Raw genomic sequence first — 27,145 nt, forward strand, 5'->3', positions numbered from 1 at the left:
GAAGTTTGGTGTAATTCTGCCCAGTGGTTTTCAAGAAGAAGATTTTTTTAGAAATTGTTGACGGACGCTTTATTCTGCATATTTCTGCATCAACTCTAACTTACAGTTAAAAGGCTCAAACAGTTTCCTGACTTTTCTTCTGCTTCCAACATGCTCTGCAATAGTTTCCAACCCTGCAAAATGTGCAAAAATAATAAATAACAGTGTCAAATATCACAACATAATGTAAACACTGATCTAACAAGAATTTGTAACAGAGTTACCAACGTTCAGGGGCTATAACTCTGACAACAGGGGGCGGAGCCAGACGAGAAATAGGAGGTGCGCAAGTTCATATCATGATAAAGACTCATGCAAGGTTTCATCAATTTTTATCAAATACTTTTTGAGCTAGGCGTGTCACAAACTTCGGACGGATGGACAGACAAGACCAAATTTATATGCCCCCACCACTCATGGGGGGTGGGGGGTGGGGCACAAAAATGGTCATAAAATTTATCAGTAGGCATTAAGTTAGCAAACTGTCATATGTTTCAAATGTTTCAGGTTTCATAGGTACAGTCTAAGACAAGACTCTTGTTTGAAAAAGTTGAAGAAAAGTAAAAAAAAAAAAAAACTTTGGGAATTTTAGCTTTGAAATTGGGAAAAAACATGTTATTCGCCATTGGGATTGGGTTAGACTAGCCACTAGACTGGTAATAAATATTTTTCTACATTATTCACCTTTTTTTGTCAAATTCAATTTCATAGAGACAAAAGCCAGTCTATTTTAGTGATTTTCACAGAGGAATGATGTTGAAATTATTATGATATTGGACATAGGATATAGACTGGCTCAGTTCACTATATTCAATCATAAAAATGTAAAAAAAATTATATATCATAGTCTAGGAGCTAGTCTAGGATTGGGTCCGTATATCAACCCCAAATTGGCCCAAAAAAAACGCACGGACAGTAGAACATTTTGAAGGGTGAAACGCAACAGTTTTTTATGTCTAGAATATACAACTGTAGAAAATAAGAAGTGTCCCATTTAGTGCCTTAGCCTTACCAGTGATTTTTTTTTGCCCTTTTGGGAAAAGGTCCGGTACCAGATAAATTGGGGAAAATAGCGGGGTTTTTACTCAGATTGGGAATTTTTATAGTTAATTAATAACATCATTTAGAATGCTTCTTCCTTTAATTCCATGTAAATAGCTTCAAACAAACTGTTTAAATGGTTAAATCATGGTGAATATCAATGTAACTAAGTTTTCCTTCTGCAATCATCAAAATGCAAACTTAATTTGGTCATTTGGGGAATTTTTGGATGATAATAATTGGGAAAAAATATTGCATTTTTCAATTGGGAAAAGGTCCTTTAAGGGGTATTTATAAAGAAGGAAAAAAATCACTTCTTACCCTCATGTTTCATATTGCACTTTTTCGAGCTAGCGGTTATATAAATATTTTCCTGTGCACTTACATGTCTGTAAACCTAGCCAAAGCATGGACCTTACGTTTTATATAACAGCAGATCTGATAATATAGGCTACCATAAATGTTTTTCAGCTAATTAGACTGACAAACTGATAGACAAATCAATTAATAAACAAACAGACAGATTCCCTGCCACTTTTTCTAAGAAACTAGGTAGTAGGTTTGTAAAACCACTCTAGCGCACTTATGGTTTGAATAAGGGAACCTCTTAAAGTCTCAATATATTCTGTTCTGAAAGAAGCATAAAAGATCTAGACCGACAGGTTAGGGAATCAATATATGAATGTTTCTACTGGGGTCGAAAACTGCTGACACTATGTTTTTATGTCGGCAGACATCGACACCCCATTCTGTCCTGTATCCTTGGCATCTTGGTAATATTTTCCTCCAAAATTGCTATCAAGGACATCTTTCCCATCTGTCCTCATGCTGCAAACTTGAAAATCACTGAATTTTCAAAAGCAATTTCAAGGTGGAGAAAACTTTGCGATAACTCTTCCCAATATTGTTGTGGGAGAAACGTCCTATCAGTAAAAACAATAACTTGATGTAAAACGATAGCACGCCGAAGTTCCGCTTAGACTCGCAGACTTTTATGAAGAACTTGTGACGTCATAACAACATCACAGAAAATGTTACAGACTATGGAAGTACCATAATTATAATGGACACTAACAATTACTGTGTCGATAACTGATGACTGTTGGTATTACCCGACATTACTCTAATTTCTTTTAATAAAAATTAGAAAAAGCTTCTTCCGTTTTTTAAATAAATTTAAATATTTTCACTTGCAGGTATACTGTATCCTACAAACACTAAATATAAAAAAAATCATCTCCAAAAATTAAATAAAGATCCTTCTGGAGACCTGAAAAAAGTTATATGTATCAATTTACAAAATTTAAGCCAGGCCCAGTTCCAGAAATATCTGATTGGGGGGAGGGGGCACCAGTTTAGAACAAAGGTGTCACCGGCGAGGTGCATAGCGCAGAGAAGGGAGGGGGGGTGGGTGCGTCTCTGTCCTTATTGGGGGGAAGAGTGGAGTCTCCTCCCAGAAAGTTTTTGAAACACATGACTGTATGAAATGGTGGGCTCTGGTGCATTTTTGGGTCTAAATTTTGAGGTACTGGAGGGGTACTCCCCTCATTTGGCGATCGTGCATTTTTTTGTCTAAACATTGGAGTATGGAAGGGAGTATCCCTGTCATTTTTTTTTAGGGGTCAGGGGACTCTCCCCCTGGAAAATTTCGAAAATACAGGTATAAAATGGTGGCCTCTGGTGCATTTTTTGGTCTAAAGTTTGAGGTACTGGAGGGGTACTCCCCTCATACTAGGGGGTCTGGGGGTTTTCCCCCTGGAAAATTTGAAATATAGGTATGAAATGGTGGCCTCTGGTGTGTTTTGGGTCTAAATCTTGAGAAAATATTATTTCTTTGCTAAATAAAAGTAAAATAGTTTAGTGCAAAATTGATTAGTTATATGTCACTTCTCAGCCAACTGGGAGGGCACGGGCCCCCTTGGCATGGCCCTGGACCCAGGCCTGTAAGTAAGCATCTGCTTAAGGTAGTTCTGCACGTCTGATAAACCGGAAGTGATGGCATAACGTCATTTATCTGAAAACGTAGAATAAAGCCTGGATTCTGCATATGGAAATGAAAATTAGTTTATGAAACAATAGCAACCTGTGAATAAATTTATTACAATGGCACTGTTACTGTCTTTCTAAAGTTAAAATATGATATATTAAAACATCTGACACGTTAAAAAATTCAAAATAATGTCTTAAAATTAGCATGAAAAATGCTGTTCACTTTAATCATGGTCAATCTCAAAAATAAGCACACAGACATATACATTTTATTTCACCACATTATAGGCCTTATGTTTATTTACAGCTGTGGGAAGTATTTCTATTCGCGAAAATGTTACGAAAGTTATGATTTTCCCATAGACTTCCATTATGAAAAATTGCGGCCAAAGTTTTCAAATTAGACTCTATCAAAAAATCAAGCACTGGACCCTATCTTTTTTATTTGCTGAATTTTCTAGGTATATTCTGAAGTTTTGAAAAATCAGAGTTTAATCAAATTCTACATTGCAGAAAAAATTTGATCCAAATGTGCAGAACTACCTTAAGAACAAAATTTTAATGACTAATTAGATTTTATAAAATTTAAGAACAAAATTTTAATGTTTGGGGCAGTTAAATAATTAAACAGATTTTATAAAATTTAAGGCCATAGGGATGAATCACTATAATATATGATACACATGTAGCTCATGATTAACCATTCGCCCAAAACCAAAGCATATGCTTTGTAAATTATTGATTCTGCAAAAATCAATAATGAAGGTGAGCAAGCTGTTATAATCTGTATTCCAATATACTATGATCTCCAAAAAATTCACCATAAAGAAACAGAGGTGAAACAATGAACAAAGCAACAACATTTTGGAATAGTGACCCAAATCTGATAAACATACTGCAAAAAGCAGTCTGTCACCAAAAAATCAGCCAATGGGCGCGCTTCGTTGAGAAGCTGAATTTCGGCGATGTAGCCGATCAATATTATTAACATCTCTGTCAAAAAGGCAAGGTGTATCTAATTATACCTTTAATAATAGTAAAAAAAGTAGAATCTCTTCACAGTTTTATATTCCTTATCATGAAATAGTTCAATTATATTCAGTTTCAATAAAGAAACCAAGAACACAAAAGTAAAACTGTCCAAAATCTGGCAGGGGAGTCACAACAAAAGCCTAAATTTTTGACAATGACTTGAAAAAATTTAACAAAAGAAACTCACTGAAAACGACAGACAAATATATAAATGTGTATTTACAATATAAAGAACACTTACCGACAACTAAAGGAATCTTCTTGCTCCATGTCATTAAATCTTTTTTAATTAATCTTCTTTCTTGAAAACAGCGTAAGTTTCCGCAATCAACCATGTTGACAGTGTTTTTCCTGGATACGTCATCATATTATGAGCACGATCGACAGTGACGTTTTTCGCATACAGGTGTCAATGCGGAACTGAAAGTAGGCAGGTGAGTGTGTAAAAGTGTAATTGCTTTATTGATAGAAGTCACGATTCTTACTCCTCCTGATTTATTAGTGACGTATCTAAACCTAAAGAAACGTGAACTTATTTCAAAGATAACATACTGGTTTACACGACTGGTTTATAAGAATTTCTTATATAAAACGAAAAGTGCTTGTCTATTTTTCTTTAATTAATATCAATCTGAGATATTATAAGGCATAGCTAATTCTGTGATATAATTGAATGTATGTTTGTAATGTTTGGTTTTTATAATGTGATAATTGTAATATTTGTATTCATGACATACTGGATATATTCAGGAATAAATCTATCTATCTACACCTGAAGACAACAAATGCTCTGGAAAATATTAGAAAAACAGTATAATATTTTTGTAAACTTTAAATAGTTTTGCTCCTTAAATAACTAGGTTATTATATTTACTTATTTTTTAAAGCGATAAACATAGCCTTGAAATATTGGTGGGGATAAGGATTCATCTCTTGCATAATTATTTAATTAGTGTCAGCTAGGTGATTGAAACAACAGGAATTTGATAAAGTCACAACAGTAAGTCAACACTAAGTTCTTTTATTTTTGAGTTGTAGAGTACAATACAGAAGAGCCGTTTTAAGCAAATGGAACTGGAAGGTAGAAATAACAGCAAGCTATTAAAATTGTTTCTATCTCTCCATTCTTCATATGCATTGTGTTTGTAAGTGTCTTGGTAGGACATAGCTAAAACAAGAAATATCTTTAAAAATGATGGTCGACGAATTGTAATAAGCATACATGTCAAGTTTCCCGGATAGTCCGGGAGTTTCCCAGATTCAGACCCAATTTCCCGGACGTACGGAAAACTTAAATATATCCCGGAAAATCATTTTTCCATAATAAACATACCTTTAGTGTAATTTTGGACAGATGCCAGCCTTAGCCAGACACTTTTTACATTCCAGTGGCCAAAATTCCAAGCATCAAATATTAAATCGCTAATTACACACTGTGGCTGACGTAATTTATCACTCTATCGATAAAAGTTTAACAAGGTCACGCTCTGATGACATCAGTAGACAGGTGTATGGTTGGGCTATTTTTAGATTGTGTTAATTGGCGAGTTTACATAATGTCATGATAATGGAAATTTTAGATGGGAAAAGATTTGAATACATTTGAAATTGAGTAGATAAATTGGAGTGATGGGAATCATTACCACCAATGGCAGAAGTGTCAACAACTTGAAATAGGTTTAAACATTTTTTAACAGCTATGATTTTGTATTTTTATTTTCATTTTTATTGAGTAAAAACACTAACTCTAATTTTTTTTAAACTATATAAAGTCAAAATGGTGAAACAGATTCATTTCCAATCTATTTTAGCTACTGCTCATGGGTTAAAATTCTAGGAATGTCAAAAAGACCTGCAGATTATTCACTGGATACTATTATCCTCTGCTTATTAAAAGATAATAATTGAATAAATTTAAATCAATACTTTTTTGAAAAAAAATGTTTAAACCCTTACCCTGCTAAATTTCTATAATGAACTTGCCCATCTTTCAATTTGGACAGTACCATTAACTGTTAAAAGAGGTGACTGACTGAATGGCATACAGTGCAGATCATGATCAGACTTCAGGTATGTGCAGGCTGATTATGATCTGCACTGGTCGCAAAGGCAGAATTAATAGTGTCCAGCACGATAAGGATAAAATGCAAATTACAACCCCTGAAACCATTGCCCAAATCAATTAATCAAGTCAGAAAGGATATGGTTTAGATCTAATCTGTTTTACAGTTAAATGTTCGACCTTAAATTTCCTAGAAAATGCTGGTCGATAAAACTCCTGGATTTTCATCAGATCTCCTGGATTTTCAACTGATATCTCCTGGAAAATTGTCCTGGGAACTTGACATGTATGAATAAGGAAAGAAGTTTATGAATTTTTCATCTAACATTCATCTTTCATCTAACATTTTTCAAATTGCAAAACTAAACACTGCACTTAAACAATTTAAATGGTTCTCTTTTAATTTTTCGCAAAGGTTTCGTAGGGTTGCAATTTTGTTTCGTTTATCCTTAGACGAATAATTACAGCAGTAGTTTGATGAAGATTCATGAAGCGGTTCATGAGAAGAGGTCATTAAACGTGTTTATATTTTTAGCTAAATTGGTCCCTATCCCCATTTGTAACAAAATAGCAGGAGACCTTACGATATTGTTACACATCGAGTTTGATAAAAATCCATTACATTTTAGTGGTTAATGCGAAGAAAGGCATATCTACTTTTAGCTATAGTGGTTCCTAATAGGGTCCAAGTTCCTATATAAATAAATTTGGAAGAGGACCTTATAATGATGCTCCAGACCAAGTATGACAAAGATCCACCAAGCTGTTCATGAGACGCTGTATAAAGGCATTTCTAGTTTTAGCTCTAGCAGCCCCTAAAAGGGGTCAAATGTCCCAGCTGAACAAAGTTGGCTGCAGGCCTAATAAAGATGCTACAAATCAAGTTTGATTAGAATACATGAGAAAAAATCAATTAAAGGATTTTTTTATTTATTATTTTTATTTATTTCTAAAATAGGCCAACTGATGCAACTTTAACAAATGCATATTCGCTATTCATGAATCTTTGGACAATGACGTCACACCTATAAAAAAGTGAAGGTCAAGCAAAACATACAATTGTAATTATTTCAATATTTCTGTTTCATAAGCAAAGTTTGACCGTAGTCATATCACATAGATAAACTGTATGCAGCGTACCTTCATTTCAGTGTAATGAGATTCAGTCATTATATAGCATATACATAATAAAACAGATTTCAACTGAGTTCAATATTTGCATACCATACTAAAGAAAAATATTCATATATAACAAATATATCAAAGCAAACAAGTACTCATTTTAATATGCAATCTGAATAAGTCACAAAAGCAAGAAACCTTTTCATATACAGACGACAATTGTAACAAGGAAAATCTTTTTAAAAGCACTTCTCTACATAAAAGACTCTTATCACACCCTTATTCATGTGATACGCAGACCGTATTCAGCTCTTTCTTTAATTTGATATATGTTGGTATTTGAACAGGTTTTTATCATATTTATCAAACTTACTTATCATTTTGAGATATATCAATATTCTTGCTAAATATACTGAGCCAAAGTTAGCTTTAAAACTGTGAACAGCGTCGTTTAGGATAAACACTTTGTCTACATTTCACTCAGCGTAGCACAATCAACAGAGTGAAAGAAATTGACACTCTCGTCCAATCAGGCAGAGTGTTGCATAAATCTTCCATTTTGATAAATTATCTATAATGCGTTATCAAGTAGTTTGATTTGCAAACTGAAGTCACGTGGCATAGGTAACGAATTCGTTCTTAGACGGCGTTCGCCGAAAAATTCAGCTCAGAGATGTTTATATAATGGACGCAACCATCAGAAAATAAAAATAGCGTCAGTTAAGTTATGGTAGCCAGAGCTAGGTAGGACCTTGTAGTGTGTAATATTACAATATAAATTCCATAACAATCGTTTCAGTTAATTGTTGGTGATAAGTGCACCAAAATTTGACCTTAAGGCATAAGAATGGTTCCTTTCTGATGGGTAAAGAAAAACATTAGTTTAAATCATAATGTTACTATTTTTGGAAACAAGTGAATATTTTTTTGTTTTTTATCATTCACCAGAAATTCAAAATGTGTTTTTCTCTGGTTCATTGCATGATCAGCGATGCAAATTCATGAGGTTTGGGTTTTTCCTTATCATATTTCATAGTCTAAATATATTCTCATTGATATTTGTTGGGATTTCTGCTTTGTCCTACTATATTTCATGGTCTGAATATTTTATTGATATTCATGAACATGCACTGATACTATTACATCTTTAAGCGACACAACACTATACTTTTACACAGATTGATTTAGGAATCATTCTTCGTCGTTATTTTCCCCTGTTAATATCCTTCGTTGTCGGCTTTCTTTGTCATTGGCATTCTTTGTTGTCAGCATTCTCCGTGTTGGCAATTTTCCTCATTGACATTTTTCGTAAGCCTTTTTTTGTTTTCATCCGCATTCTTCTTCATTGGCATTCTTCTTTAATTTCGGTATTATTCATTGTCCTTAAAATTTACATTATTATTGAGCATTTCAGTATTCTTTGTTGTCAGCATTCTTTGCCAGCATCAACATCATCATAACAATTTTTTCCTTTCTTATTAAACTGGGATAAAATCTAGTGAAGCTTAGTGTGCAGCTTTGTTGATCATCCATTGAAAACACTGTGCAGTAGAACTCATTATATAGCATTTTAACTCCTGTATAGCAAAAGATCGGATATAGAAAACAATTTTTCATTACCCAGTTCTTTGTCTTCTTTAATTTATATTAAATCTTTATATACAGCAAACTCGGTTATAGGGAATACTTGGTTATAAGGAAAACATTTTTTGGTCTGAAAACAGTAATTCATGCATAAAAGTAAATGGTTTTAACAAACATTTACAGATGCATGATTTTGGTCATTTCAGGTGAATCTTTTCCTTTCTGTAGATCCAAATAAACAAATTTTGACATGCATGTATTAATAATAAGAATTCAATTTGGGTATTTTATTTCAGAAACTTAACTACAAAATTTATGCCAAATACCAGGGGAATACATTTCATTTGTTGTTATTTTATTTCAGTAATCTTTTTGACCTTGTATGTAATTTCAACAAAAAATTCAGAATGAAGGGCACATACCAATATGGAGATGGCAGTCAGTATAAAGGGGAGTGGAGTGAGGAAGGCCAGAGAGAGGGCTATGGAATCATGAAATTTACTGATGGCTCACAGTATTATGGCATGTTCAAAGCAGGGCTTTGTGAAGGACCAGGTGTTATGGTATTTAGCGACAATTCAAGGTATTGTAATATGATTTTTTAACTTTACTATTGGAAAAATAGGTAGAGCTTTGTCACGATTTGGTTAACTTTTTGTATGTATGCTTGTATCTTAGTAACCACTTGTGGGAATATATTGAAACTTCACACGGATGGTTTGGCATCCGTTGTCAACATTTTTAGCTCCACTATTCAAAGAATAGTCTCATCCTGGCGTCGGCGTAACACCTTGGTTAAGGTTTTGCATGCAAGTACATATGGCTACCATTTAAAGGCATATATATATAGCTTTGAAACTTTTTTTTCTTTTTCTAGGTCCATTACCAACCTCACTGGTTCCAGTCCCATAACTCTGACATGTATTTTGGCCAAATTATGCCCCCTTTTGGACTTACAAAATCCTGGTTAAAGTTTTACATGCAAGTAACTATCACCAAAACTAATGCAGATATTGAATTGAAACTTCACATGTATCTTCAGGGCCATAAAACTAGGTGATAGCATCAAGAGCCATAACTCTGACTTACATTTTGGCCAAATTATGCCCCCTTTTGGACTTAAAAAATTCTGTTAAAGTTTTCCATGCAAGTACATATGGCTATCATTTAAAAGCATATAGCTTTGAAACTTATTTTTTCTTTTTCTAGGTCAATTACCAACCTCACTGGGTCAAGTCCCATAACTCTGACATGCATTTTGGCCAAATTATGCCCCCTTTTGGACTTAAATTCTGTTCAAGTTTTCCGTGTAAGTACATATGGCTATCATTTAAAAGCATATAGCTTTAAAACTTATTTTTTCTTTTTTTAGGTCAATTACCAACCTCACTGGGTCAAGACCCATAACTCTGAAATGCATTTTTTTCAAATTATGCCCCCTCTTGGACTTAAAAAATTCTGGTTAAAGTTTTGCGTGCAAGTACATATGGCTATCATTTAAAGGCTATAGCTTTGAAACTAATTTTTTTCTTTTTCTAGGTCAATTACCAACCTCACTGGGTCAAGTCCCATAACTGACAAGGATTTTGACCAAATTATGCCCCCTTTTGGACTTTTAAATCCTGGTTAAAGTTTTACATGCAAGTTACTATCTCCAAAACTAATGCAGATATTGAATTGAAACTTCACATGCGTCTTCGGGGTCATAAAACTAGTTGATAGCATTAAGAGCCATAACTCTGACATGCATTTTGGCCAAATTATACCTTTTTTACTTAGAAAATCCTGGTTGAAGTTTTGCATGCAAGTACATATAGATATTACTTAAAGGCATATAGCTCTGAAAATTATTTTTAGCTCACCTGTGCCAAAGGCTCATGGTGAGCTTTTGTGAAAGCTCAATGTCCGTCGTAGGTCGTGCGTCCGTCAACAATTTCTAAAAAAATCTTCTTCTAGAAAACCACTAGGCAGAATTACACCAAACTTCCAAGGAATGATCCTTGGGTGGCTCCTTTCAAAATTGTTCAAAGAATTGAATTCCATGCAGAACTCTGATTGCCATGGCAACCGAAAGGAAAAACTTTAATAATTTTCTTGTCCAAAACTGCAAGGCGTAGAGCATTGATATTTGCCTTGTGACATTATCTAACGGTCCTCTATGAAGATTGTTCAAATTGTGCCCCTGGGGTGAAAAGAGGCCCTGCCCCATTGGGTCTCAAGTTTTACATAGACTTATATAGGAAAAAACTTTAAAAATCTTCTTGCCTGAAACTGCAAGGCCTAGGCTTTTGATATTTGGTATGTAGCATTGCCTAGAAGATCTCTAACAAGATTGTTCAAATTATGCCCCTGGGGTGAAAAGAGGCCCTGCCCTGGGGGTCACTTGTTATATGAGTGATATAGGAATAAATACTTCAAAAATTATCAGATCATATTTTCTAGACTGTTTAATTATAATTACCTGATGACCACAAGCGATTAGGGGTCACTTGACTGTGACCTTGACCTACTGACCTACTTTCTTGTTTTTTAAGATACAGCCTTGAAATTTGGATGACATGTACAGTTTTGCACACCGATCTTAAAACTGACTTTTAGTAACCATGAATGTGACCTACTGACCTACTTTCTAATATTTTAGCATCAGAGTGCCATTTTAAACATGTTGCTCACTTTACTCATGTGAGCGATTCAGGGTCATCATGACCCTCTTGTTTCTTTTCTAGGTCCATTACCAACCTCACTGGGTCAAGTTCCAAAACTCTGACATGTATTTTGGGCAAATTATGCCCCCTTTTGGACTTAGAAAATCCTGGTTAAAGTTTTGCTTTCACTCTTATCTCAGTTATTACTTATTACTAAATGGATTTGATTCAAACTTAAAACAGTTATTAAACATCATCACTCACATCATATGACACAAGGGCCATAACTCTTGCACCAATATATCATGAATTATCCCCCCTTTTTACTTAGAATTTCAGGTTAAGGTTTTCATGCATTTTCACTTTATCTCAGTTATTACTAAATGGATTTGATTTAAACTTAAAATAGTTGTTCCACCTTATCAACCACATCATATGACTCAAGGTCCATAACTCTGGTACCAATATTTCATGAATTATGCCCCCTTTTACTTAGAATTTCAGGTTAAAATTTTGATGCACTTTCACTCTATCTCAGTTATTACTAAATGGATTTGATTCAAACTTAAAATAGTTATTCAACATCATCACACACATCATATGACACAAGGGCCATAACTCTTGCACCAGTATTTCATGAATTATCCCCCTTTTTACTTAGAATTTCAGGTTTAAGTTTTGATGCACTTTAACTCTATCTCAGTTATTACTAAATGGATTTGATTCAATCTTAAAATAGTTGTTCCACCTTATCACCCACATCATATGACACAAGGTCCATAACTCTGGTAGCAATATTCCCCCTTTTACTCAGACTTTCAGGTTAATTTTGATGCATTTTCACTATATCTCAGTTATTACTAAATGGATTTGATTCAAACTTGAAGTTGTTATTCCACATCATCACCCACATCATATGACACAAGGTGCAAAAATCACTCTTGCACCAATATTTCATGAATTATCCCCCTTTTTGCTTAGAATTATACTTATTTAATGTTCTTTATCTCTCTTATTACTTAATACTTTTGACACAGACTCAAGCTATTGTCCAATATCTTCATTCTTATTGCAGTCATTAAACACTCTTGTGACAGCTCCAGCTTCTCAGATGTGCCCAGTTTCAGTATCCACATCGAAATAGTCGAGCGCGCTGTCTCCTGTGACAGCTTGTTATACTCCTGATTTGGAAAAATGGGATGTTCATGTGATGGCGCATGCCTCTGTCGGTCTGTCCTAATTCGTGTCCAGAGCATAACTTTAAACCATCAAAGGTATTTACTTTAAACTTGGCATTTAGGTAGGTGGTGATGAGACAATGTGCAGAGCACTTGAACCGGCTCTGTAGGTCAAAGGTCAAGGTCACAAATTGATTTAAAAGGTCAAAACTGGCTATCATATTTTGTTTCCGGAGCACAACCATATAACCATGTAAGATATTGATTTCAAACTTGGCGTGTAGGTAGGTTGTGATGAGATGATTTGCAGAGCACATGAACTAGGTCTGTAGGTCACAGGTCAAGGTAAAAAATTGAGCTCAAAGGTCAGATCTGTCTGTCTTATTTCGTGTCCGGAGCATAACCATTCATGGTATTGACTTCAAACTTGGGATGTAGGTAGGTGGTGATGAGACTATGTGCAGAGTGCATGAAAGAAGGTGAAAGGTCAAGGTTAAAGCAAGGTCAGATCTGCCCATCACATTTCGTGTCCAGAGCATAACTTATAAAATGTTAAAGGTATTGACTTGAAACTTGGAATATAGGCAGGGGGTGATGAGACGATGTGCAGACTGCAACATTACAACATACCCCCACCCCCCTCCCTCACAAAAAAATATTAATTTTCTTTTAAGTTTCTTGCCCTTTAGTATTCTGTCATCACCACCACTGCAAGCGCGCACATACACACACACACACAAACACAAAAAAAATCTTTATATTTTGCACACACATGCACGCACACACAGACACACCAAAACAATTTTGCTTTTTCTTAAATTTTGCTTCCATCCTCCTCTGATATAACCCTTTGGGCGTATATTACCCGCTTGGCGGAGCTCTTGTTCGACTTTTGTATTCATTCAATTGACAATGCTGTTGGATAGTCAAGCGTTGCTGCCTCTGACAGCTCTTGTTTTTTATCTATTCTTGAACATAGAATTTCTATTAGAACATGTGTAATACAGTACATGCATGAAGCACTTATCATTGTTTCATTGCAGCATTCCCACTGACTTTTTGAAAAGTGGGTACATGTACCCACATACATGTACTTCAATAAATATGGGTGCATGATAAAAAAGTTGGGTACAAACTATACCCATTGAAAAAAAAATGTCCCAACTGAAACAAAATTATAAAGAAGTATATGAGAAGTGACACTTTTATTCAGCCTGTACTAATGACAGTGGTTTGTTTTACACGTGCATGCACCACAGAGATACAGCTAGAAGTCACTTCTCCTCCAAGAAAAGTGGGGAGACTTCTAGGTGAAAAAGAGAGCATTTCCTTCAAATTTATCATTTCTAACTCAACATAAAACCCCAACTACAAGCAAGCTTGTGAAGTGATTTGAAAAGATGGCTATAATGTTCTTGTTTATGGATAAAAACTATTGATGTGACTATTCATTTTCTTAGATACATCATTTCCCATGCAATGAGTAGTACTTCATTCCATAATTCTGAAAAAGCTGTTTTCAAAAATTCCAGCCGATGCTGGTATTAGTATTACCCACAGAGTTTTTATAACATTTTTATGCCCCCTAAGGGAGGCATATTAGTTTTCAACTGTCCGTCCTTTTGTTCATCACAATGTTAACTTTTTACATGAAGACAACATTAACTTTTTGCATGAAGGCACTTTACTCGCGAACCACTGCACCCAGGACCTTCAAACTTCACATGCTAATAGTACTTATTGAGTACACGACCCCTATTGACTTTGGGGTCACCAGGTCAAAGGTCAATGTCACCAGGTCAAAGGTCAAGGCGCTGCGGGGGCATTTGTCACCATTAGTGACAGCTCTTGTTTTGTTGCTATATCTTGTATATAGTCATCAGTTTAGCATGAACAGTATCAGATTCGAATAAAAATGGAAAGTAATTTGTTGATTGCCCTATGAAAGTCAGTCTGCAACCGGTCATTTTGTAAATATTTATAAGCAAGCAGCAGCTTATGCGTCTTTCATTTACAATGGAGACCAAATAATTGTGTAGTAAATGCCAGCGGACTGCTTAATTATTGAACAACTTGTTGAAAAAAAACGTTCAGAAACGTTGTTTTTTCACTTGCACATGTTGACAATTATCGGAAAGTGTCAAAGATGTAATCGTGTTGCTGATTGGCTGAATACTATCACGTCTAGTTTTATGAATAATTTGATTCGCTGTCACAGTTCTCACTAAAATCTCACTAGTACCTGAGGTAGGCAGAGCTTAAATTATGCCACCGGCATGTAAATTCAACTCCACATGACATCTAGCAAATTGTCAACAGTCTGAAATGCAGTAATTTGCGTGTGTGGATCAAAAATAAAGTCAGGTTGCTTGAATTTCGGCCCTATATGGATGAAAGATGTATTTTCTGTCAGATTTTTTATGCGTGCATTGTACCCGCAGATTTTTAAAACTTGCATGCAAGTTACTTTTTATGCATGAATTACGCGGATTTTAGCGTGAATGGGAATGCTGGTCATTGTGCACTTTGTTTGCATATATCGTATATATAGCATACAGTTTGTGTTAGAGTTGTATCATTCAAGATGCTGTACTACATCAACCTTTGTTGCCACCAGGCATCTTAGTAGAAATCATTTTAAAATTACCTTAAATCTCTTATATTCATAATGTCAGATATCTGTTTTCAGATATGAGGGTGAATTTCAACATGGCAAATTTCATGGACGAGGTGTTTTCATGCGTTGTGATGGTATGAAATTTGAAGGAGAATTTCAGAATGGAAAAATATCAGGACTTGGTATGTATTTATGACCACAAAGAACTGGTATAGATATCGCACAGTACACATTTTGAACTGTAAATTAACAAAAGAAATACATAACTGTTCTGATACCACTAATAATTCCTTGGTGGCTAGGCAGCAGCTCACTACGTTTCTGACTTGAAGTACTTTTTCAGCATGAGTGATTCCTAGGCTTTTCTTATTTACTTTACTTTTTCTTATTTTTTTAACTGCTACCGAGACAAGTCATGTTTTTTAGTTTAGATCCAACTTTTACACAAATTGAAATTCTGGTATGTCAGTTTTAATAACAAGAGGGCCATGGTATCCCTATATCGCTCACCTGAGTTTAGTTGCTTGCTTAAATAAAAATTTCTTTGCTAAAGCTTCAAAAATAAAAAACTAGGTGAGTAGGTCATGGTAAAGATTATTCAAGATAACTACTGAAATCTGTTAATACAGGTGGTCCAAATCTCTTTGCTGTAGCTTCAAAAACAAGAAAGTAGGTCAGTAGGTCAGGGTTAAAATTATTAAAGATGAGTATTGAAATCTGTATCAAAAGTTATACATTGGGTCCATATTTCTATGCTGTACCTTTAAAAACAATTATCTTTATTTCCTCCATAACTGAAGAGCATTTACATGATAAATATATAAGTACAGGAAAGGAACACATTATAAACACAATATAGATAAGTACATTTGTCATAAATAACAACATAGATATTAATATTATATATATAATCGGTTAAAACCAAACAGATGAAAGAAAGTATTTATGTAGTTTTTTTCTCTAGAACATTAATTGTAGCACACCGAATAAGATAGCCTTAATCGAAACGAAATATTAAGACGACTTAGATGTGCAATGAAATCTAATCTCAGAAAAGTTGATGATAACATAACAGTCATACATACGATACGAAAAATTGTTTAAACGAATGTAAGATCGCTAATGTTTCATGCTTAATGCAACAAGTAAATGTAACGCAGTATTATAGTTACAATATATACAAGTACATTTGTCATAAAGAACAACATAGATATCAATATTATATATATAATCGGTTAAAACCAAACAGATGAAAGAAAGTATTTATGTAGTTTTTTTCTCTAGAACATTAATTGTAGCACACCGAATAAGATAGCCTTAATCGAAACGAAATATTAAGACGACTTAGATGTGCAATGAAATCTAATCTCAGAAAAGTTGATGATAACATAACAGTCATACATACGATACGAAAAATTGTTTAAACGAATGTAAGATCGCTAATGTTTCATGCTTAATGCAACAAGTAAGATAAGAAAAATTGTTTAGTGACCTATTAAATTATAACAATTAGGGACGGCAACGAATATTCGAACACTTTCGAACACTTTTTCACTATTCGAATATTCGGAAAAGATGTAAAATCATGAGAAATAAATAAACGCCTAATGAAATAACCAAAAATGTCCGTTGATCTTATTTGCCAAAACTAGCTTTCATTATAAATTCATGCGAAAATGGCTTCTGTCTTTGTCAGACGTGTCATTTTGTATATTAGCATGCCGAGAGTGTACACATTGCTATGGTGATGACATTGTACCCTGTAGTTAATACCGCTAATTGCTTACCTTTAGAAAACTTTAAGGGTCACAAATTGATGTAAATCCGTTACAACTCGCCTTGTTTTCGGTAGGTGCCAGCCGCGTGTAATTAAAATCATCAGACAGCACTTAAACTGATGATTCGAATTTCAGTCAGTCGATAAAAGATGTATTTGAGCAAAGAAAAATGCCGAAAAGTATAGAAAACAAGTTAAATAGGATGCATTTTTTTTTTTGACGTAAAACGGATTATCTAACTGATATGACATATAAATGTATTTCGTGTGGTTAACATTTTTTTTTTTTAATTAGTACTCAATATTTAGACAAAGAGTTAAGTTAAGCCAAATATTTATTTTTCTTTATATTAGACTCCCCCAATCCCACAGTCTAAAACACCTCATTTGATTGAAAATATTGTTCATGCTTATACGCGAATCTACTGTCAAAATCCTATATCAATTATATGTTTATGAAGGCAAATAACGAATATTTTATATTCCAAAAGATGAACAAGCGATGAGAACGATTTGTCAGTCTAAATTTGTCAATATCTGGGTTACTAATACATGTCGCTAATAATGTAAACACATAGGATTTTGAGTTGATTTGTTAATCATTTAATGATCGAATATTCGTTCGGAAGGTTGACCGAATATTCGAATACCAAAAATGCTATTCGTTGCCATCCCGAATAACAATAAACATCAACACAATCACATGGCAAACATGTAATATAATTAAGTTAAGTAAAAGACAAAGCAGCAAGTCAGACTGTGTAGCGTGAATAGCTATACAATAACCTATAACAGATATTGGTCTATAAAGATTGCACCCCGAACAGAATAGAAGAAAAATATCTTACGTTTTGAGCGAACAAAATAAATATTACGACTCTAAAATGCATCACAGAATGCAAACCGTCCCGGATGATTGGGTCAGTCCCCACCTGAACGGTCCAGAGAGCATCTGTGATACATCTCACAGACAAAATACTCCATTTATATATAACTAGAACAGCATAGAAGACATAAGCATAAGAATAAGCAATATTAATAGTCTCTAAGTATATGCAATATTATTTACATGCTAGTCAAATACGATGTATATAACTTCTCATAAACATGTATAATTTTCAAGTTACTAAAGTTTTAAGTAACTGCTAAAAGAATCTGATGTTAGCGTTATTATACGACAGTTTAATACTCATATATTATTACATTCAATTCGATGTCATGTTGTGAACACTAGTCAGGAAGACTTTAAAGGACGATACTCCAAATCGTTGTCCCTCTCAAAAGAAGCAAAACCGCTGAACATTTCTAGCAATTGTAACTCTGGAGAATGGCTACAAAATACTTCAAATTGTTTTACCCTTAACAGCTTGGACAGGTTTACCCATAATGCTCCTCTTGAACTGTCTTTTTTTCTCGCAGAATAATGCAATATGCAGAGCAATGATATTTGTGAGTAAGTCACAATTTACGCACCTTACTTCGTAATTTCTGGAGAAAAACTTACAAAGCAGTGTAAATGCTGAGGCACATTGTATCTGGTATGATTTAAACTGACGACTAAAGCTCCATAGTATAGATGACTCATATTTCTAATGTACTTGGAAAAAACCTGACAGACTGGCATCGCATAAAATTCTATGCCGCCAATTGAATTCCACGGTTTTATGAACGGCTGATTTGATAATCTTTTTCCATGCATGCGATGATGGAAATAATTCCGGTGTCCATGTAATTTCTCAAGTAAGTGCTTAATCCATAGCGCCCTTTTATTTTATATATGTCGGGAACACAGCCCGACACTTTCCTTGGTTCTAACATATAGGACATCAGTCTCGAGGCAAACACTTGTGCTTATCGGGTATATGCCGAGACTGCTTAAGACAATATCGGTTCTTGAACTTGTCAGTACACTCTGGATATGTTTAATGCATTGGCGATGGGTTTGTTCCAAGGGAGCTAACTGTGTATCTGTAATGTCACTCAAACATTATACATGATGTCCAAATTTCTTTGCTGTAACTTCAAAAACAAAAAAGTAGGTCAGTAGGTCATGATTAAGACTATTCAAGATGAGTATTGAAATCTGTATCAAACATTATACAAGTGGTCCAAATCTCTTTGCTGTAGCTTCAAAAACAAGAAAGTAGGCCAGTAGGTCAGGGTTAATAATATTAACCTTTACCATGTTTACCCTGCTAAATTTTTAAAATGGACTGGTCCGTCCTTCTATTTGGGCAGTACCATTCATTATTCGAAGGGGTGTTCACTGAAAATTTACTGACTGAATAGCAAACAGTGCAAACCATGATCAGCCTGCACAGATGTGCAGGCTAATCTTGGTCTGCACTGGTCGCAAAGGCAGAATCAATTGCCGGCAGCAAGCTAAAGCATTATTGAAATCTCTGTCAAAAGTTATAAACATGGTCCAAATTTTTATGCTGTACCTTCAAAAACAAGAAAGTAGATCTGTAGGTCATGATTAAGACTATTCAAGATGGGTATTGATATCTGTATCAAAAATTATACATGTCCAAATTTCTATGCTGTACCTTCAAAAACAAGAAAATAGGTCAGTAGGTCACGATTTAGACTAATCAAGATGTGTATTGAAATCTGTATCAAACGTTATACTTGTGGTCCAATCTTCAAAAACAAATAAGTCTATGTAAAACAAGGGACCACCCAGACATGGCCTATATTGACCCCAGGGTCATGATTTGAACAGTCTTGGTGGAGAACCACTAGAACATGCCACATACCAGATATCTAAGCTTTGGGCCTTTTTTTTTTTTTTTTTAAAAGGTTTTCCCTAAATAAGCCAGTGCAAAAACTGTTGACCCCGGGGCACAGTCATTTTTGACCCCAGGGTCATGATTTGAACAAATTTGATAGTTGACCACTAGACAATACTAAATACCAAATATCTAAGGTCTGGGCCTTATGGTTTTGGACAAGAAGATTTTTCCTATATAAGCCACATGAGGTGGGGCCAGTTTTAACCCCAGGGGAATAATTTGAATAATCTTTGTAAAGGATTACTACACAATGCTACATACCAAATATCAAAGCCCTAGGCCATGTGGTTTTGTACAAGAAGATTTTCAAGGTTTTCCCCATATAAGTCTACATAAATCATGTGACCCTCAGGGTGGGGCCATATTTGACCCTAGGGGGATAATTTGAACAATCTTGGTAGAGGACCACTGGATGGTGCTACATACCAAGTATCAATGGAATTCAGTTCTTTTAATAATTTTTAAAGAAGACCATCCAAGGAACATCCCTATGAAGTTTCATGAAAATTGGCCTGGCTGTTTAGGAGGAGATGTTGTTTAAAGGAAAGTGTGGACGGACAGACGGACGTACACCAGACGGTGAGTCACAATAGCTCACCCAGAGCACTTTGTGCTCAGGTGAGCTAAAAAATAAATAAACATAAATATGATTAAATACACTTTGCCTTTATATGATTTATTATATAACTGTTTTAGCTCACCTGAGCACAAAGTGCTCATGGTGAGCTATTGTGATTATGCTGTGTCCATGATCCGTCGTGCATGTGTGCGGCCATCTATCTGTCATCAACAATTTCTTTAAATGACAACTTCTCCAAAACCACTAGGCCTGGATATTCCTTAGATGGTCCTCTATCAAAGTTTTTCAAACAGTTCTTCTTGGTTGTACGCCAGAGCTTTAAATAGAAAAATCTTCAAATGACATCTCCTATACGGCTGGTCTGATTTTGAAATAATTTCACAAAAATGGTCCTTATGTAACCTTCTACCAAGAGTGTTCACATTATTCTGATTTGTCAAAAAACATGGCCGCCAGGGTGTGTGGTTACTTTTCCCTATATGTATACAGTGGACACCGACTCGAATAGTCGAGCTGTCTTATGGAAAGCTCTTGTTTTAGGATGCAATCAACCAGGACTGCACTGCCATCTGACAGTATAAAATGATTTACCCTCACATTATCAGTAAAATTAACTTGACTATTTAAATAATAGTCTGAGCTATTCTGCTCATCCTGGCATCTGCATCACACCTTATTTAAAGTTTTGCATGCAAGTATATATAGCTATCTCCAAAACTAATGCAGATATTGAATTGAAACTTCACAAGTGTCTTGAGTTATAAAACTGGGTGATAGCATCAAGTCCCATATAGCTCTGACATGCATTTTGGCCGTATTATGCCCCCTTTTGAACTTAGAAAATCCTGGTTAAAGTTTTGCATGCAAATACATATAGTTATGTTTCCCACCACATAGTGGTGTGGGAGATATATTGATTTAATGCTGTCTGTGTGTCCGTGTGTCTGTCTGTCTGTCACAAATCTTGTCCGCGCTCTAAGTTGAACAGTTCTCATCCGATCTTCACCAAACTTAAAAAAAATGTGTTTACCAATAAGTCCTCGGCCAAGTTCGATAACGAGCCAAATCGCCCCAGGCACTTCAGAATTATGGCCCTTGAATTACCAAAAATTGGCCTTTTTACTCTTGTCCGCACTCTAAGTTGAACAGTTCTCATCCGATCTTCACCAAACTTGAACAAAATGTGTTTGCCAATAAGTCCTCAGCCAGGTTCGATAACTAGCCAAATCGGCCTAGGCATAAAATTATGGCCCTTGAATTACTGAAAATCGCTCTGTATACACTTGTCCGCACTCTTAAGTCGAAAATTTCTCATCCAATCTTCACCAAACTTGAACAAAATGTGTTTGCCAATAAGTCCTCGGCCAAGTTCGATAACTAGCCAAATCAGCCCAGGCACTTCAGAATTATGGCCCTTGAATTACCGAAAATTGCTCTTTACACACTTGTCTGCACTCTAAGTCGAACATTTGTCATCCGATCTTCACCAAACTTGAACAAAATGTGTTTGCCAATAAGGCCTCGGCCAAGTTCGATAACTAGCCAAATCGGCCCAGGCACTTCAGAATTATGGCCCTTGAATTACCGAAAATCACTCTGTACACAGATGCCAGTGATACATGTATTGGTGCATGGTTGACTCAGATAATAACTATTCAGATGATTAGGCAGTTGTGGGAGACATGCACTTTTCTCAAAAGCAGCTCTAGTTATTTAAAGGCATACAGCTTTGAAACTTATATTTTCTTTTTTCGAGGTCAATAACCAGCCTCACAGGATCAAGTCCCATAGCTCTGACATGTATTTTGGGCAAATTATGCCCCCTTTTGGACTTAGAATATCCTGGTTGAAGTTTTGCATGTAAGTGACTATCTCAAAAACTAATGCAAATATTGAATTGAAACTTCACACATTTCTTCGGGTTTATAAAACTAGGTCATAGCATCAAGTCCCATAACTTGTATTTTGCAAAATTATGTCCCCTTTTGAACTTAAAAACTTCTGGTTAAAGTTTTGCATGCAAGTTACTATCTCATAATGCAGATACTGGATTGAAACTCTATAGATATTTTTACATTTAGGGTAATATTCCTGCTTTTGGGACAACTATTTGAATAGTCTAGCATCGGCTGTCTTACGTACAGCCCTTGTTTATTATTATTATAAAAACTTCATAAGTTTTGGTTAATTTTTATTCTTTTATACATTCAAAAGTTGTTGATTTTTTTGAAATGCTTGAAAGATCTGTACCTTAATTTGATCTGTAGCGTTATAAGACAGAATTGTTTCAGTTTTATTTAAATGTTTCTGCTTGACTGCAGGTAGGGGTTGCCAGAGCTGAAGAGTTTTAAACAATTTCTTCTCAAGGTTGGATGGTGAACATCCTCTTCAGATGAGCAACTTAGGTCCATTTTGACCTCTTGTTAGCTCACCTGAGCACAAAGTGCTCAAGGTGAGCTTTTGTGATCGCCCTGTGTCCGTCGTCGTCCGTCCGTCGTCAACAATTTGACTGTTAACACTCTAGAGGTCACAATTTTGGCCTAATCTTAATGAAACTTGGTCAGAATGTTACCCTCATAAAAATCTTGGACGAGTTCGATATTGGGTCATCTGGGGTCAAAAACTAGGTCACCAGGTCAAATCAAAGGAAAAGCTTGTTAACACTCTAGATGTCACAATTTTGGCCCAATCTTAATGAAACTTAGTCAGAATGTTACCCTCAATAAAATCTTGGATGAGTTCGATATTGGGTCATCTGGGGTAAAAAACTAGGTCACCAGGTCAAATCAAAGGAAAAGCTTGTTAACACTGTAGAGGCTACATTTATGATTATATCTTCAAGAAACTTGGTCAGAATATTACTCATGATGATCTTAAAGTCCAGTTTGAATCTGATTCATGTAGGGTAAAAAACTAGGTCACCAGGTCAAATCAAAGCAAATGCTAGTTAACACTCTAGAGGCCACATTTATGACCATATCTTAATGAAACTTGGTCAGAATGTTAATCTTGATGATCTATAGGTCATATTCAAATCTGGGTCAGGTGTGGTCAAAAACTAGGTCACTGGTCAAATCAAAGGAAAAGCTTGTTAACACTCTAGAGGCCACATTTATGACTGTATCTTCATGAAACTTAGTCAGAATGTTAATCTTGATGGTCTTTAGGTCAAGTTCGAATCTGGGTCATGTGGGGTCAAAAACTAGGTCACCAGGTCAAATCAAAGGAAAAGTACGTTAACACTTTAGAGGCCACATTTATGACCATATCTTAATGAAACTATCTTGATGATCTTTAGGTCAATAGGACAGGTGAGCGATACAGGGCCTTCATGACCCTCTTGTTTTGTATTTGCCTGTACATGTAATACAGTAGCTAGTTAAATGATGTTTTTGAATGTTATAAATAGCTTTGGAAAAGTAAGGAAAGTACTCAATGATTTTTTTCTCAACAGATGCGAAAGGATGGCTGCACTGCTATATATAAAAAAAAGGTACTTGGAACTATAGTCTATTGCATTTTTTTTCAGGTTTGGTAACCTTTTCAGACGGCTCTCATGGTTTACCTCGTAATGAAGGATATTTCAATGGAAACCAAATGATTCGGCGGGAAAAATGTCCAGAACTGATTCATACTGCTCTAAGATCTGCAGAAACTGCCAGAAATCTCAAAGCATGAGCTGAACTCATTTTGCTTTTATTCAAAGAGATGTTTCGTCACAAGTATTTAAAACATTCTGTTTGATAAAATATTTTGCATGTATGTATCATCTTTGTAAAATTACTGTTTAATATTGTTAGGATGGACCGAGGGCGAAATGCTAAATAAGAAAAGCACTAAAAGTTTACTATATTTTTTTAATTCAAGGGTTATAGGAATGGTCTCCGTTCGTCCTTCCGTCCGTCTGTCTGTAACACTTTCGTGTCCGCTCCATATCTCCTAAACCCCTTGAAGGATTTTCATGAAACTTGGGTCAAATGATCACCTCATCAAGACGATGTGCAGAACCCATGCTTCAGCAATGCCGGCTCAATGTCAAGGTCACAACTCAAGGTCAAAGGTTTGAGCCTTCCATTTTGTGTCCACTCTATATCTCCTAAACCCCTTCAAAGAATTTTATAAAACTTGGGTCAAATGATCACCTTATCAAGACGATGTGCAGAACCCATGAGTCAGCCATGCCGGCTCAAGGTCAAGGTCACAACTGAAGGTGAAAGGTTTCAGCCTTCCATTTTGTGTCCGCTCTATATCTCCTAAACCCCTTGAAGGATTATCATCAAACTTGGGTCAAATGATCACCTCATAAAGACGATGTGCAGAACCCATGAGTCAGCCATGCCGGTGCAAGGTCAAGGTCACAACTTAGGGTCAAAGGTTTGAGCCTTCCATTTTGTGTCCACTCTGTATCTCCTAAACCCCTTGAAGGATTTTCATCAAACTTGGGTCAAATGATCACCTCATTAAGGCGATGTGCAGAACTCATGAGTCAGCCATGCCGGCTCAAGGTCAAGGTCTCAACTCAAGGTCAAAGGTTTTAGCCTTCCATTTCGTGTCCGCTGTATATCTCCTAAACCCCTTGAAGGAATTTCATGAAACTTGGGTCAAATGATCACCTCATCAAGACGATGTGCAGAACTCATGAGTCAGCCATGTTGGTTCAAGGTCAAGGTCACAAAGGTTTGAGCCTTCCATTTTGTGTCCACTCTGTATCTCCTAAACCTCTTGAAGGATTTTCATTAAACTTGGGTCAAATGATCACCTCATCAAGAGCTCATGATTCAGCTATGTAAAACTCAAGGTCAGGGTCACCAAGATGTTGTACAGAATTCATGAGTCAGTCATGATACTTTAATGCATCTCTGAACCTCATTCCATTAAAAAATCACAGAATTCAGTTAACATAGAACTTACTTTCGTTTACATTTTTTTTCGTGGTACCTTTATGGTAGCATATGAGATAATCATTCTGAAATGAACTTCTGCAATTTGACTCCACCAAGTTAAAAAATGTTTGGAAAAAGGGGGATAACTCGTCCAATTACACTTTTGGAGGATGAATAAACAAATAATTGCTTTGACAATTTTTTACTCAGAAATTTCTTGTTGTTGTTTTTCTACTGTCAGAGATACATTCTTTTATTACAAAGACTCGGTATGTAGATAATTTCTTTTCTTAACTATGCACTTTTAAATTACTTCTTTTGTCTAACGTTGATGAAACAATGGTGTTATCATATGTTTCATGATTTGTTTTTGTATTCAGATGAAACTTAGTTGTTAAAAAGATCTATTATTATCATGACTTTTTTTAAATAATTTGTAAATAAGTAAAATCATAGGATTAAACTTGTTTTATTGAAATTTCTGTATGGCATTAACAACATCATTGGTATAACCTTTTTAAACTTTAGGTAATATATTGGTAAGATATTGGCAAAATATAGGTGTTGTTAAGAGTATAACTATCTTGCTACCTTAGGATATAGCAAAACAAATTATGTTTGTTATGAATAGCACAATTATAAAAATAACATATAATGTTGTATTTGATACCTCCAACTCCCTACACCCCCACTTGCCCCCAACCACCAACTCCCATGCACAATTTTTAAACTATGATTTTCTGAGAGCCCTTTGGTCTGTTTTCTGCCATTTGGACATCAGGGCATTTGTCCACATTTTCTACGTTACCATAAAATATGGCCTTCCAGGTCCGGATCCAGGACCAGACTGAGGGGGCGAACAATGCCCCCCCAGTTGGATGAGAAGTGATCTATACTCATCAAAGTTGCACCCAACTATTTTGGCAAAGGAATAATATTTTCTCAAAATTTATACCCAAAAATGCTCCAGAGGCCACATTTTGTACCTATATTTCAAAATTTTCCACATAAAATGGGAGGGGTACCCCCTCCAGTACCTCAAAATTTAGACTAAAAAATATGCTCCTGAGGCCACCATTTCATACCTGTATTTAAAAAGGGGGAGACCCTCTGACCCCTAACACAAGCTGAGGGTCCCCTCCGGTACCTACGCCCTCTCAGCCCTATTGTTTATATATATGGTAAAACAATTGTAGTCAATGAATTGATTACTATGTAAACTCTGTTGTTTGAAAATATAGGGTAACACATCACTGATGGAGAAAGCAGGTAGTAACATATACTACACTTACTGCCTTACCATTTCACAAGTTTTTCAGTTGTATTAATTACCATAATTATAACATATATTTAAATGTTTGTCAAGCAGTGTGTTTTCCCATTGCAGCTCTTATAAACATGTTACTGTTTCATTTCAGAAAAGGAATTAGAATCCTTGTTATTAATATATTAACGGTGATTCAACCAAAGAAACTAAGGAAACATTTTGAAACATGTAACTTTTTAGCTCAACTGAGCACAAAGTGCTCATGGTGGGCTATTGTGATCACGCTGTGTCCGTCGTGCGTGCGGACGTGCATCATAAACAGTTGTGTTTAAACGACATCTCCTCCAAAACCACTGAATGGATTTTGATGAAACTTGGCATGGATGTTCCTTGGATGGTCCTCTACCAAAGTGGTTCAAAGGTTTTGCTTGGTTGCACATAGGAGCCGCCAGAGCTAAAAAGGGGGCATGGTCACTTTTCCCTATATGTTTATAGTGGAAACTTTAAAATCTTCTTGTGTGAAACTGCTGGCCC

At 35.4% G+C, this 27,145-nt stretch overlaps 2 protein-coding genes across 4 annotated transcripts in view; one reads left to right on the top strand and one right to left on the bottom strand.

Moving 5' to 3' along the window:
• LOC123547006 (mushroom body large-type Kenyon cell-specific protein 1-like) overlaps positions 1-4,471 on the bottom strand; it is an 87,727-nt gene extending 83,256 nt beyond the window's left edge. The window contains exons 1-2 of the mRNA XM_053551320.1: positions 4,343-4,471; positions 105-173 (exon numbers count right to left, since the gene is read on the bottom strand). Of these exons, the coding sequence (XP_053407295.1) occupies positions 105-173; positions 4,343-4,436 (163 nt within the window). The 5' untranslated portion in view covers positions 4,437-4,471. The remainder of the gene's footprint in view (positions 1-104; positions 174-4,342) is intronic.
• On the top strand, positions 4,414-25,826 carry LOC123547007 (MORN repeat-containing protein 4-like). 3 transcript variants are annotated; one of them, XM_045333735.2, is made up of 4 exons: positions 4,414-4,535; positions 9,276-9,452; positions 15,382-15,491; positions 23,991-25,826. In XM_045333735.2, exons 2-4 carry the CDS (start codon positions 9,277-9,279, stop codon positions 24,137-24,139), a joined length of 435 nt encoding a protein of 144 aa, XP_045189670.1. In that variant the 5' UTR covers positions 4,414-4,535; position 9,276; the 3' UTR covers positions 24,140-25,826. The 3 variants fall into 3 exon arrangements, with proteins under 3 accessions (XP_045189670.1, XP_045189672.1, XP_045189669.1); XM_045333737.2 differs by lacking the exon at positions 4,414-4,535 and adding an exon at positions 5,156-5,182; XM_045333734.2 differs by lacking the exon at positions 4,414-4,535 and adding an exon at positions 7,998-8,029.
• Positions 25,827-27,145: the final 1,319 nt, after the last annotated feature.

This window comes from Mercenaria mercenaria, chromosome 9 (genome assembly GCF_021730395.1).
Source record: "Mercenaria mercenaria strain notata chromosome 9, MADL_Memer_1, whole genome shotgun sequence".
Lineage (NCBI taxonomy): Eukaryota > Metazoa > Mollusca > Bivalvia > Venerida > Veneridae > Mercenaria > Mercenaria mercenaria.